The sequence below is a fragment of the Xiphophorus hellerii genome, chromosome 6, assembly GCF_003331165.1.
Source record: "Xiphophorus hellerii strain 12219 chromosome 6, Xiphophorus_hellerii-4.1, whole genome shotgun sequence".
NCBI lineage: Eukaryota > Metazoa > Chordata > Actinopteri > Cyprinodontiformes > Poeciliidae > Xiphophorus > Xiphophorus hellerii.
The window spans coordinates 22,829,639-22,842,946 of NC_045677.1; the positions used below are offsets into that span (position 1 = coordinate 22,829,639).

Genomic DNA, 13,308 nt, shown 5'->3' on the forward strand with positions numbered 1-13,308 from the left:
TGTTTGTCTCTAAATTCACCTTTTGATCCCTTGTTTCCACCTTTTTGTCCATCCTTCCATGCAATCTGTTTTTTTTTTTCAAGTGCCAAGACGTAGATATTTAAAACCTGTCCTTGACAGAAATATATCCAGTAAAATTGTAAGACACTTTTATTTTTAGGATTGGTAGTAAGTACTAATCTGAGACACTAATGAAGAAAATGTTGAAACCCTGATGTCCAATTAAATTTAGCCTTTTCCATGCTTCTTTTTTCAACAGTAGTGAGTATCATGTTCTGATTTTCACTTCATAAAATCAACTTTAAAGGGTTGATGAAAAAAACATTTTGACATGGGAGAGACACTTATCCACTGCACTGCAGAGCAGAGCAGCATCAAGCTTGATTTGATAATGCAATCTTGCATGCTAATTGGGTTTAGGAGGCAATAACCCACCAGACGTTTGACTTTCAAGCATCAGATGTTCCACACAGGAAGGGAAGCTGCACTGGAAGATCTCTTGATAGCACAGGCTCAAACAGATGACAAATACTGATTCCACTTAAGCAGAAAAAAATAATATTTTAGATAAACATTTGCTGAAGGAATCAATATTTATTTCTATATGTATTTTTCATTTGTGTTATTGCTAATGAGTGTAACATTCCTAAGTTGGATTTTGCTCCTAATCTCCCAGGCCAACGTGTGAAGCCGGGAACATTTTTTACCAGAGGGGACACTGTTTCTTTAAGAGGATTAGCCAACTGTCTATCAGTCATGTCGTGTTAAACTAATGTTTGCAATGGCCCCTCGTCAGCGCCAGCATACGCCTCCTCACCCCGTAACATCAAAATAGATGTTTACATGCTTCTGCTGGGGAAAAAAATGATTTGGAACGCTTTCCTTATCATCCACACCACTAAATCAGCCCTTCTCTCTCTTTCTGCAATAACCTTTGCCTTGAGCGTCTCCTGTAGCCTGTAGCATTAGATTATCTTTGCTTAACCGTGGCCTGATATTAGTTAAGGGATTTTCTTGCAACCTAAAATAAGCCCCAACTTTCTTTGATCACAGCACAGCAAACCCTAATGACTATGCCTAAGTGTAACTTAACTCGCTGCTTTTCACGATTTAACAGCGTATGTAATCTATGGTACCTTCTAATTTGTTTGCTTTATTGCTTTTGCAGACACCAGGGGAAAAATAAATAGTAAGAAGATGGAGGCGAGGAGGAAGGATGCAGGGTCAGGAGAAAGCGTAACTTGCAACCGCTTTTAAATCACACAAATAGGCAGAGAGAGGCATCAGATTAACATTAACCCAAGACAGTGATTGAAAATGCCTCCCATCCTCATTCCGGGATCTACTCAAACGACCCGCAGTCCTCCCCCTATCAGCCCACATGAAAAATAAATCTGGGTTTCAGGTCACAATCCGGTCGATTTCAAGTCAATCCGCCATAATTGGTTGATGTCACATGGCGGTGCAGCTGAAATCTATCGGGCGGCGAGGCTGGAGGAGGCCTAATTGGTGTCAGTTCAGGTTGCAGTGGCGCTGCAGGAATGCAGGTCTCCCCTGTTGGCCTCTTGTGGAAGACCACTCATAACAGCTTACAAGGCTCTCCTGATACCAGTTCTCTCTTCAGCCAGCTTTGTCATCACATTATCTCTGTTCTGAAGGAATTATAGGACGTTTGGAATTAGATACATGATTTTTCCTCCATGAGAAATCTTAAACAGATGTGAAAATCACTTTACATTTGCTTAATTTCTCTAAGAAGGATTTTCATAATGTTATCACTTTTAAAAAATCTAAAGAAGTCATAGTGGTTTATTTTTCTTATTTATTTGAACATAGTATTGCATCTGAGAAAATAAAATAAATAAAAATAATACCTGGTTTGTAGCAGCTTTGACAAAAATCAAATAGCATTTAAGCAGTTGTCTTGTTATCCCAATTTTTTGCTGACCATAGAAAGCAGTACAAGCTGTTCATAGAGGGAGTTATAGAATTAGGAGCTTACATTTCAGCATTGCATGTACAGTTATGCTAGTAGACTATAAATAGAAATATGGACAGTTACACTAAAACATATTCTTACATCTGGCAGATTTAGGTTTAACTTTTTTCTATCAACTAAGCAGTCTGTTTCTGATAGAGGCATTTCTCAAACAAGACAAAACAATTAGAAGGAAATATCAGTTTTGGGAATAATGTTTTATTTTCATTTTGGCCTGTCATAAACTATTTACAGTAATCAGTTGAAAAATATTTACCTTTTTGGTCTTTTTTGCATTCTTTCACTGCCAATTTGATGACTTATTCTTGTTAAAAATCTTAAAATCTTAGGTCAGAAGGCCTCCTGATCATCACCTTAATGTTTAGCTTCACCTACTGATTCTGTAACGCATTCCTGTCTGAACTCTGGCTGAGTGGCTCTAAAACATTATAGAAACTATAGAAACATTTTGATATAATTAAAATATTACTTTAACACTAAATATGCCACTGGTTTGAATAACTGTGATCTTAATTATACGCTGACATACAGTAAATGGAATCCTATTTGCTTGAATGACAATAAGATGTAACATTTATGAAGGAGACATTAAGTTTTTTTAAACTGCTTTAAATATTCAAAATACTCCTTATAGATAGTAAATAAACTCATAGTGCAACTGCTGATTGTAACAAGTGGACAGTTAAAACTGTCGTGGTACGACAGTTTGACGTACCATAAACGTAAGTTCCCACAAACGTTTGTTGTACTAACTAAAATGCCATTATATTTCCGCACCTTCCACATCATATAATACCAAAACCGTCAATAACACAATTACAATGTCTGGTAAAGAACCTTTGATTGTTAACATTTGTGTGCAATCTTGTTTAGGCTTATCTTTGATTGCATATTTGCTACCTTCTTTCTTAGAAGTGGACAGCAAGCTTGTAAGTAGGTTTTAGCAAATATAACAGTATTTATAGGCAGCTCCTGTTGCAGCAATGTACCTTCCTTTTTTATATATAATGTCCAGTAATTTGTAAGATGTTGTTGCAGAGGACTAATGTGGTAGAAAATCAAGAACAAGAAAGTAAATCTAAGTCAAGCCTGTCAGGTATTATTATTGCATAATGTAGGGCAAGCAGGAGTCAAATCAAAGACTCCATGCAGAGTTTGTTGCAATTCTGGTATCTGGACAAAATAATAAGTCAAGGATAATAAAATTAATACTAATTGCTAATTGCTTGATTTGAAGTCTAACAACCACTTTATATTGGCAGTTATTCCTTATGACACCATTATCAATCAGTTTTATAGTTCTGAAATCTTAATGGCTCAGATTTCATATCTTTAGTATCAAAGTTGTTTTACTTTTCTTTGTACAAAAATATGTTGAATTATAGCGTCTCCAGCTCTCGAAGATTTTAGCTCCTGCCATCAGAGCCATTGTGGTTCATCTGTTGTTTGTTTTTTCGTGTCACATTAAATCAAGAAACTGACTGAAATGTCTCGGGTTTGTCAAAATGACTCATAATGTAAACTGTGAACTCAGCAAGAGGTGACAAAGTGTCAACTGCTTAAAGGCTTATTAGCACGTTGGCAGCAATTAGGGGAACAAAAAAAGGTTAATGCATTTCATAGTACAAGAAACAACCTCATGTGCCAGTTCAACTTGTGTAAAGCATCTGAACCTATGTTACAGACACTGATTATGATAACTAGACCTTTTTTTATTTTGAATTTGTTGTGAGCTAAAATATAGTTTTTTGGTACTGACTGTTTTGGATTTCTACCTTACGAACATTCATCTCCTTGGAGCCTCATAGCCTGTGGCACTTTCTATTTAGCCTGCGGAAAGGAAAGCAACTCTATTAAAACTGTGTCTGTCAATAAGCACAGCCATATCATCATATTATAAAGAAACAGCTGGGGTGAACCAGTGTTTCACTAGCATTTTACAAACTGATTTATATTATAATAAACTTAATGTTTTTCTGACCATGATGTGTTGTAAAGTCAGCATAACAGGTTTCAAATGATAAAAATAACTCCAGTTTTTTATGAGCAATTTGACTGTAAAAAATATTGACCTCCTTATAGATTTGATCTAGTTTGGGGTTTTGATCACACAGATATAGACCAAGTGAAAAATTTCCTGAGATTGCATTTATTTACTGAAAAAAAATAATGTGTTTTTAAGCAAATATGAGATGAGCATTTGTGATCTTATTGATCTGCAGTGTTTTTGACCTAGATGCTAGTTTTGCCTTGTCTTTTACTTAATGCTTTTCATATATACAGTCCTTAACTGAGGCAAGTAATGTCTGAAGTGTTTAAAAGATGTTTTGTTCTTTTGTGACCTCTTGGATGAATTTGTTCGTGCGCTTCTGGAATAATTTTGTTCGTCCAGGAACTATGTTTTTTCCATTTGTTAATGTCACTTACTGTGGTTTGCTGAGAAACATCTTTATAATCATTTCCAGACTGATAGTTTTCATTGACTTTGCTTCTCGTCTGTTCTTGAATGTCTGTGGATCGGGGTATTATGAGTTTTAGCCTACTTCATGTTATCAAACATATATTTCAGTAATTTCTTGATTCTAATGGTCTGGCAGGAATCACCCCTGGGTAACAATTGTGAAAGTAGAATAAAAATATACAGTTAATTGTGGTTAAATTGTGCTTTAGCATCAGGGCATTCATAGTTTTGTAGAGGGCTAGCTTAGTTTGAGTAGCTTTTTCAGTTAATATATGAAACGATTTATACAGATTATGTTTTTCGTATATATTATATTTTGATTTGAACATGTAAAAATGACAACAAAGCAAGAAAAAATGTCTGAGGGGCAATTTTTTTCATAACTTCTCAACCATAGTTTATCTTGACTAATATACTGTCAGTGACAGTTCACACTAGATCTAAAGTGTTTTAGCTCAGACTTCGTTGCAGACTAATCAGTCATTTCTCTGTTGCTCTCAAGCTACTTAAGTGGCTCCCGATGTACCATCCCTACCTGCCCTTTGACCTCGGCTCTCAATAGGGGACAGTAATTAAAGGCTGATTTCTCCAGCAGACTCTGAGCAGGAATAAATATTTCATTACCTCCCCACCCTGTTGCTAAATAGGAGAGCTCTAAGGAATTGGGCCACACCCACTGAGAGCAAAGAGAGAAGATTTTAATGACACTGCAAGCACCTCATGATAAACTGTAGGGTTAAAGAGCATTTGCTGTACACACAAGGGGATACTTAGTCATCTACTACCATCCGTGGGGAACAATTGATCATCTGCAGGGCTTCAGAGTACAGCTACTTGAGCAAAGATTTTTTTTCCATCTATATTTACACTCAGCCAAGCTCACTTTAGCCCACCTACCATTTTCATACAGCATAGAACAACATGTAGAAACTAAACTTCAGTGTGTAACCATAAATGTGCTTCATTGTTAAATAGATTCACAAATTTCTGAAGTATTTGAACTAGTTAACCAGTGTGAGGTAAAACACCTAATTGTGTTTTGATTAATTTTAAAGCTTTTAAGATCTGAGGCTCTTATATTTTAGTTTGAATTTGAGTTTGATTCTTTATGAAGATTAATGAAAATGTTTTTAATTTTCAAGTTACATAATATTACCACAAAAAGCCATTTAAAATTGTACATTACGTGTTTTTTAGGCAAGAGGTTCTCTTTTGAACTGCTCAAACACTACCTTTACATTACCTGAACATAAAAATGCATCTAAATGTTATTATTTTAATAATTATGTTTTTTAAAGCTGCACAAAATACTTAAAACATGTTTTTGGCTTATAAACTGCTACTAGCTTCATGAAGTGACATGATAGTGATAGCCCACAGTAGCTTGTAAGCTAACATTAGCATTTTAGCTAAAGTTAGCTTACACTGCTGTTTGTAAACCACATGGAATATGTAATTGTAGATCAATATGCTAGTGCTACACACCTCACAACAAGCCCCTTTTAAATTTCTTCACAAATATTCTTGTTTATTTTTATTTTAATACTTTTTTGGATCACACTAGCTAAACTTCTGCTCTTTTAGAGTAGCGCTATTTCTCACTCAGGTCTGCTTATTCTGTGTGCCAGCTGTAAACAGACTCTTTGTCACTCAATAGATTTAACAGGTGGATGTGTGACGCATACTAACATGGACAGCTACAAGACAGGCTCTCCCTCAAACTAAGTGGCCGGCTCAGAGACAATGTCATCCCTGTCAAGACACACAAAGCTGTAGTTTTGGTCCAGCCAACGGTAACCGCACGGCTCGAGCGGTGGAGAAATAGAAAGTGTCGTTAACCTTTTCAGTTGCTCAATGATGAAAAACCAAAGAAAATCAGACCCTTTCTTTTGTTACAGTTCATATATTTTGCTGTAGTCTATTCTGTCAAATTAGTTTCTACATTTTTTTCTTTTGAGAGAACAAGTTGTGTTTTTTTTCCCCTGTTTTCTGGATGGAATGGGATTTTCTGACAAATTAAACGTTGCAGTGTGCATGCCTGTTTTGTTGATAAAAAAAGACAACAGCCACACTTTAGCAAAAGCTAACTGGCAAAACAGAAAAACCGTGCAAGTTGCCAATAGCATTCAACTAATGCCCATTGGAGTTAGTTAATCCTGTTTGGTTTCTGTGTTTGCAGCGTGTACCAGGTGGTAGTGGAGGAGGAACGTCCACGCAGAGCACGGGGCACCGCGGAAATTTTACGCTGCTACCCAGTTCCCATTCACTTCCAGAACGCCACGCTGCTGAACTCGCAGTATTACTTCACTGCTCAGTTCCCCGCCGCCGGCATCCACTCGCCCCAGCCCTTCACCGTGGGCGACAACAAGACCTACAACGGCTACTGGAACGCCCCGCTGATGCCTCAGAAGAGCTACAGTATCTACTACCAGGCCGTCAGCACAGCCAATGGGGTGGGTGTCAGCTGAATTCAGAGAAATGCATAATTTTAATTTCAATGTTTATGTTTATTTTTGTTTTCATTGGATTTCTTGTGTATATATAGTAGATGGTCAATTTTGATTTTGGATTTTATATAAATGCATAGCCTTTGTATTATTTTGGGTCTTTTGTTTAAATTTTTTTCATATTGTTTAGATTTTTATATTTTATATATATATTTTACTGACAATTTGATTCATATAATACTTTCTTTCTTTTTTAATCTCCAATCATGAAACGGTTAGACTACATTTACTGTAAACTTGAAGATTTTCTTGGCGAGGTGTACTTGCGTTTAACCCTTCTATTGACCCTTTGCACGTGACGTCACTCTCTTCAAAACTCGGCCCGCTCCGCCATGACGGACGTCAAAATAACCCATGCGCTCACGTAAAGCCTATAAAAAAAAACGCACATGTGGTGGCCTAATATCGCTTTAATTTAATTGATTTCGCAGTAAAAATGGTCAAAGGGTGCTGCGCGGTCGGTTGCACAAACAGATAAGGGTGAAAACCAGACTTGTCATTTTATTGGATAACTTTTGACGAGGAAAAATGCTGCGACGATGGATAGCAGCCGTTAATCATAATGACTGTCAGCCTGCGGTGTAACCGCGGATTTGCAGCGAACAGCTTTTACAAGGTAAGAATATTAATGTTCATATACTTTATACGTAAGTATGATTAGAAAAATATAAAATATTGCATTATGGCCAAGGTATGCGTTTAACCATTAGTAACTACGGAAACAATGCCCCGCCATCATGTAGCCTAGCATGTACGGAGAAAAACTGGTTAGCGTCTCTTCTGTATGTTTTTAATGCTGATCTTGTTTAAGGGGAGATGCTGTTCGTGACACAGTGACATAAATCATGTAGTGTTATTTTAGGACAAGTCGGTAATTTGATCAAGACGTCAGGAGGGAGGAAGTACGGGTCGGTTTCTAAGCTAGCAGTTTCAAACTTCTGTAAATACCGCCGACTATGAGCCCAACCAGGCGTGTTACGTTCACAGACAAATTAGCGTGACTCGAACAAGTAGAAACCATAAATAAACTGGCAAAAACAACTTGGGAAACAAGTTAAGTCATTGAGATCAACACTTCCGATTTTCATTTCCGATGTCCATTATGTCTCTTCGAATGATGAAGTGACGTAGTTGCAAAGAGTCAATAGACATGATAAATATGAAGTTGTAGCTGCTGGACAGTTGTGGTAATTAAATTTCCCACCAAATTTAAAATGGCGTGCTCAAAATAACAGGGCAATTTGTCTAAATATCAAATGATTTATCACCACTTGGTTCTAACAAATAGCAGAGCAACAGTTCAAACTGTGGACACTGAAATGGAAATGTCCATTTATATGATTTTTGGTTTCAGTTAGAAAATCAGAAACATAATCACTGCCTGTTTAGTTTTCTGCAATTTAATCAAATATACAATTAACTGTCTCAACTGAGTAACAACATAATCAGATTATCATAATTGAGAGAAAATCTAATTTGTTGTTCTTAATTTAATCAACTTCAGTTAGTGAGAATCAAACTGATGAGCACAATTTGAAAAAAATAAATGTAAGCTGCGAAAATAATTATTCTGTCGTTTAGTTTCTCAACAACGTCCTGTTTTTTAAGCTACCTTTTATCGTCAAACCACTTATTTTCTTCTAAATAATATCCAAGTAGATATAAATAAAAGTAAAAGTCTGACTAAGATTTGAACTCCTTTGAACATACTGTTTTTAGCTAGTAGGAGCAGATTGTTGCAACTAGCCGTTTCATTCAAACTTCTCGTGTACAAACTGCAGTAACTGCACATGTAGCAGCTTCCAACAGGGTCAAGCTTGAAATGTAGCCCTGCATCTCATGGCATACCCCCTCACTCCATTACCGGTGTGCTATTTTCCTGCCTTTTTTTTTTGGAGCTTTGCTTCAAACCCACACAAACTCTTAATAAACAGCGTTTGAGATCCGATCTGCAGCTAAGTGTGCAAGTTTGGGGATAACAGCAGGGCTGACTAATCCTCCAGGTCATAGCTGCTGTCGTCAAGTGGCACTTGGAGGGGCCCTCCCCTGTGCAGGGCAGCTCACTCGGTTGTGACTTCAAGAGCCCTGCCGATTGTGTCCTGAATGAGAATCACCATAAACATCCTCCTTGAGCAACATGGCACGTCTTTAAAGAGGCAATACAAATGACACGAGGCAGCGCTGAATCAAATTAGCAAAGTTTGCTCTTGAGACTAAAGCACTAACAGATACAAGTCAGTTTGTAGTGTGATGTGGAGAAGGAGAGTCTGTGTTGACTTACAAGTCCAGTCTGAAGCTCACATACATTTATAGACGTTTATTTGACCTGTTGTTTTTTCAGGACTAGGTGGTTGCATAAAAAATTAGTTGAATGCACACTTGGTCAAAATTATCTAAACAGGCTCTGAAATATACATTAACTCCTGTCAATATTTTTGTTGTTGCTCATCAACCACACAATCTTTATAGACATTACAAACATCTAGCATAATCCTACTGGACAGGTGACTGTCCTCGGCAAAATGCTAGACTTCAGGTAAAATTTTCCTGTTTTGGACCTATAGCTTTTAAGTATAGTCTATACATTTTGCATTGAGTTCAGCTCTGGGTCATTCCTGGTTAATATCAACAAGCTTTATCCATTCCACAATACGTTTTATGTGTGTTTGGCAGCACTGTCTTGTTGAAGGAACAGATTGTGCCAATGCAAAATGAAAAGAAATTAGTTGTGATGCTTAACAATAACCTGGAAATCACCAAGGTTTGTGTCTGTCATGATCTTGATGCTGATGGAAAACCATTGTTTTCCCAAGTCAACTGCTCAAAAGATGAGCCACACACCTTCTGGAGAGAAACATTGAGAGGTCAGAGATGCTTTCGTTGATAAAAGCATGGTGGTGGTAGCATCATGCGGAGCCACCGGTACAGGGGCATTGCACAAAGCTGCTTAAATAAAAGAATAGTACTTCCTCCAAATATATCAACTCCACTTCAAATCAAGAAATGGACAGCTCATCAAAAGGCTATTTAGCTTCTTGTTTTAAATGCTCATAAAAATTTAAAACACAGAAACCCAAAGAATTTCAATGAAATGTACCAATTTTGACGAGAAGAGAGGTCTGTCATGATGCAGTCTGAACAATGCCAGAAGCTTGCTTGACAAAAAATATGTGGTTTACCTGCAACATTTAACCAACAATTAGCAGGTCTGCATATATCTATTATAGTCTGTATGGGTAATTTTTGAATGTATGATTATATTTTGTTTTATCTTTCCACATTGGAAAGAAAAATGGTTCAGGCATGGTTGAATGGTTTAATCCAGGGAAAGAAACCTGCAACCTGCTGCTCCCAAACCAGAAATGACTTTTTAGACCCTTCACGGTGACTCTTCATAACTTTGAACAAAAACAATAAAGACCTGAGAAATATTTTTAAATAGAAAGATGGAGAATAAATAGTTCTTGTATTTTTTTTCTTTTTTATACTATTTTTGCGCAGAATTTCTGTAACTGTGGCAATAAAAGTTTTTTTTCATCATTAGGCTTCAAACTACATTAATTTTGTTTTTCATAGATTTAGATCATTATATTCAATTAAACATTTGTGTTTTTGTAACAGTTTTACCTTTTCCTTTGTTCTAAAACCTGAAATTATATTTACATTTTTAGTTCTTTGATCAAGCTATAGAAAACATGAGCAGTTCATGCAGTAGGTGTTCATAAACTTTGATAAGTTTGCTTTTTTCTAAGGGTAAAGTAAGGTTTTTCTGCTCTTGACCAATTCTATATATTAAAAATAAGGGCCAAGCGATTCTTTGAGTTATAAAGGTTGTTGACCTCTGGTTTAAATTAAATGGACATTCATGTTGATGGTGAATGGATAGAAACCTCTAAGCAGAACCGTTGCTCACAGCTCGGTGCCTATAAAGGAGACATTCTGACATTTATATATTCAATGTTTTGGTTCATAGCGGTCGCTTTCTTTTCTCAAGCATACGCTGCCAATAGAAGGTCCTTGGAGTCTTAATTAGCGTCTAATAACATAGACATGATTCCGTTCTGCCTCTTAGACAAACTAAGCACTTAAAGGAGGTATGCGCCACCTATAACTAGAATTTCTTTAGCCTTTAGCTCAAGTAAAAATCCAGTGCGACTTCTCATGACATTGCCTATAATAAAAGGACTATCTGACAGCTTAAAAGCAGCAGTAATGTTCCCAGAGATTGCATGAACGGTGATGTATTTTTGTCCTCGGTTTCTCGTCATTAAGCCTCTTATGGTCTCTAAATGCTACCTGCTCACCGGACAGCTTGGCAGGGACGAACGCGGGGCGACACAGCATTCTGATGCTTCGTGGCGCATTACTCATCGGATCCCCAATTCTGTCTGTCCCTTTTTTTCTGTTCACCAGACTCTTTCTGACAGCAGACTTCTCCACCAGCAGTGGAGGGCTTTTATGTATTCATGTTTTCGAAGGCTGTTGTCAGAGCAGAAACTCCACAACCTGTTCTGAGAGTCTCCCTGATGTTTCATACTGGAGCCCTGCTTAGTGTCAGCGTTGCCTGTCACAGGACTATGGTTTCTCCACACCGGCTGACCACCTTGAGCCGCGAGCCGCAGACAGATCACTGTTGGTTGACAAATCAGCAGCTCAGTACCTCTAATCTGTGCTGTGGGGCCTCTCGCTTAGCTGCATTTTGTGTCACAGTCATTGAGTTCAACAGATGATAGGGGCCAGCAGGAGACTGGCCACGCTGTGTCTTTGTAACGATGGGTGCTGTGGACAGGTGTTGTTGCTGTCATATGTGTGGCTTTGTGTTTTTATAATAACCTGTGTTCCTTTTATTCTTCCACTTTTCCTCTTTCTCTCTTTTATCTATATGGAAAGGAAACCAAAATTGACTGTGTCAGGGTGGCAACCAAAGGTAGGACCTGATAAGATTTTTATTTTTTTTTTACTTGCATTTGGTTTTTGAGATTGTACAAAATAACACATTTACAGATTGTTATGTTTGTGTCTACAGTACTCAACAACTACACTGCAGTTTTGTCGCATGGATTTGGATCAGTGCACAGTTTCTAGCAAAGCATTTTCTCACACTGCAACAGCACAACATTTTATAAAGTATTTTTGGTCTAATTTGTAGTGCAAATATCTACATACATTTGAAATTCAACAGGTTTTCGGCAACATATATAGGAGCTTATTTTAAGTCGATAATATTGATGAAAAAGTACTGGTTCCACTGGTAGGCTATATCTTGCTGAAAAGTTGGTTGTCTAGATCAAAAATACTTTGAAAGATTTTGTTTTTGCTGTGAAAAAAACAAAGCTTTGTGCATTTTATTGGGTTTTAATGTGATAGACCAACACAAAGTAGGGTATAGTTGTAAAGTGAAGGGAAAAGGATAGATAAATTTAAATTTTTTTAACAAAAATAAATCGGAATAGGATGGTGTACATTTCTGAGTCAATGCTATGTAGGAAAAATCCAGTATGAAGCTCTAAGTCTTTTGGGGTTATGCATTTTCTCACATTAGAAGACTGGAAGTTTTGTCAGTTCCCCTTTGCCAAATACCTTAAGCTTGGTCAGACTGAATGAAGAGCATCTCTGAACATCAATGTTTGAGGTTAGTCTGAAATTCTCAGTTGGATTTATGTTTGGACTTTGACTAGGACATTCTAACATGAGTATGCTGCAAATCTAAACCACTCCATTGTAGCTCTGGTTGCAGGTTTAGCATCATCATCATGAAAATAAAGAATGTGATAGGCCAGCAGAAGCACTTTATGCCCGTCATATTGATGGTATGATTCTCCTGGCAATTATTTTTATTGCCAATTTGATACACTTTAAAACTACAGCGACTGCAAAAGATAAATAAAAAGTGTACTTTCACTTGTTAAGAGTTATTGAACAAATAAGCACAACTAAACAAGTTTAGAAGTATAAAATAACTTGACTTCCAACATCCTTCGTGAACCCAAAATGTTGCCAAATGATTGAGACGTCTTTTTTTTTCAAACGACTTTTCACTTTTTTTAAAACACAAAACCTGCAGTTCAGTCATCACAGCTTGGGGATATTGTTGATCCTTGACATGTCGCTGTTTTTCTTGGATTTCATGTTTGTCTGCTAATTTTCCCTAACTCCTCTCAGGCCTTCACAGAACAGCCATGTTTATTCCAAGAATAAGTTGCACACTGTTTGACTATAATAACCAACTAAGTGATTTCTGAAGGCAGTTGGTCAAACTGGACTTTATTTCAGGGTATAAAGTAAATGTTATCAGAATACAACAGCATTCAGATTTTGTTTATTCATTCTTTAATTCTGAA

At 37.0% G+C, this 13,308-nt stretch overlaps 1 protein-coding gene across 11 annotated transcripts in view; it reads left to right on the forward strand.

Moving 5' to 3' along the window:
• LOC116721851 (receptor-type tyrosine-protein phosphatase mu) overlaps positions 1-13,308 on the forward strand; it is a 200,052-nt gene that overhangs the window by 111,490 nt on the left and 75,254 nt on the right. For all 11 annotated transcript variants that reach the window (XM_032565856.1, XM_032565855.1, XM_032565857.1 and 8 more), the window contains exons 12-13: positions 6,640-6,913; positions 11,858-11,894. In XM_032565856.1, the coding sequence (XP_032421747.1) occupies positions 6,640-6,913; positions 11,858-11,894 (311 nt within the window). The remainder of the gene's footprint in view (positions 1-6,639; positions 6,914-11,857; positions 11,895-13,308) is intronic.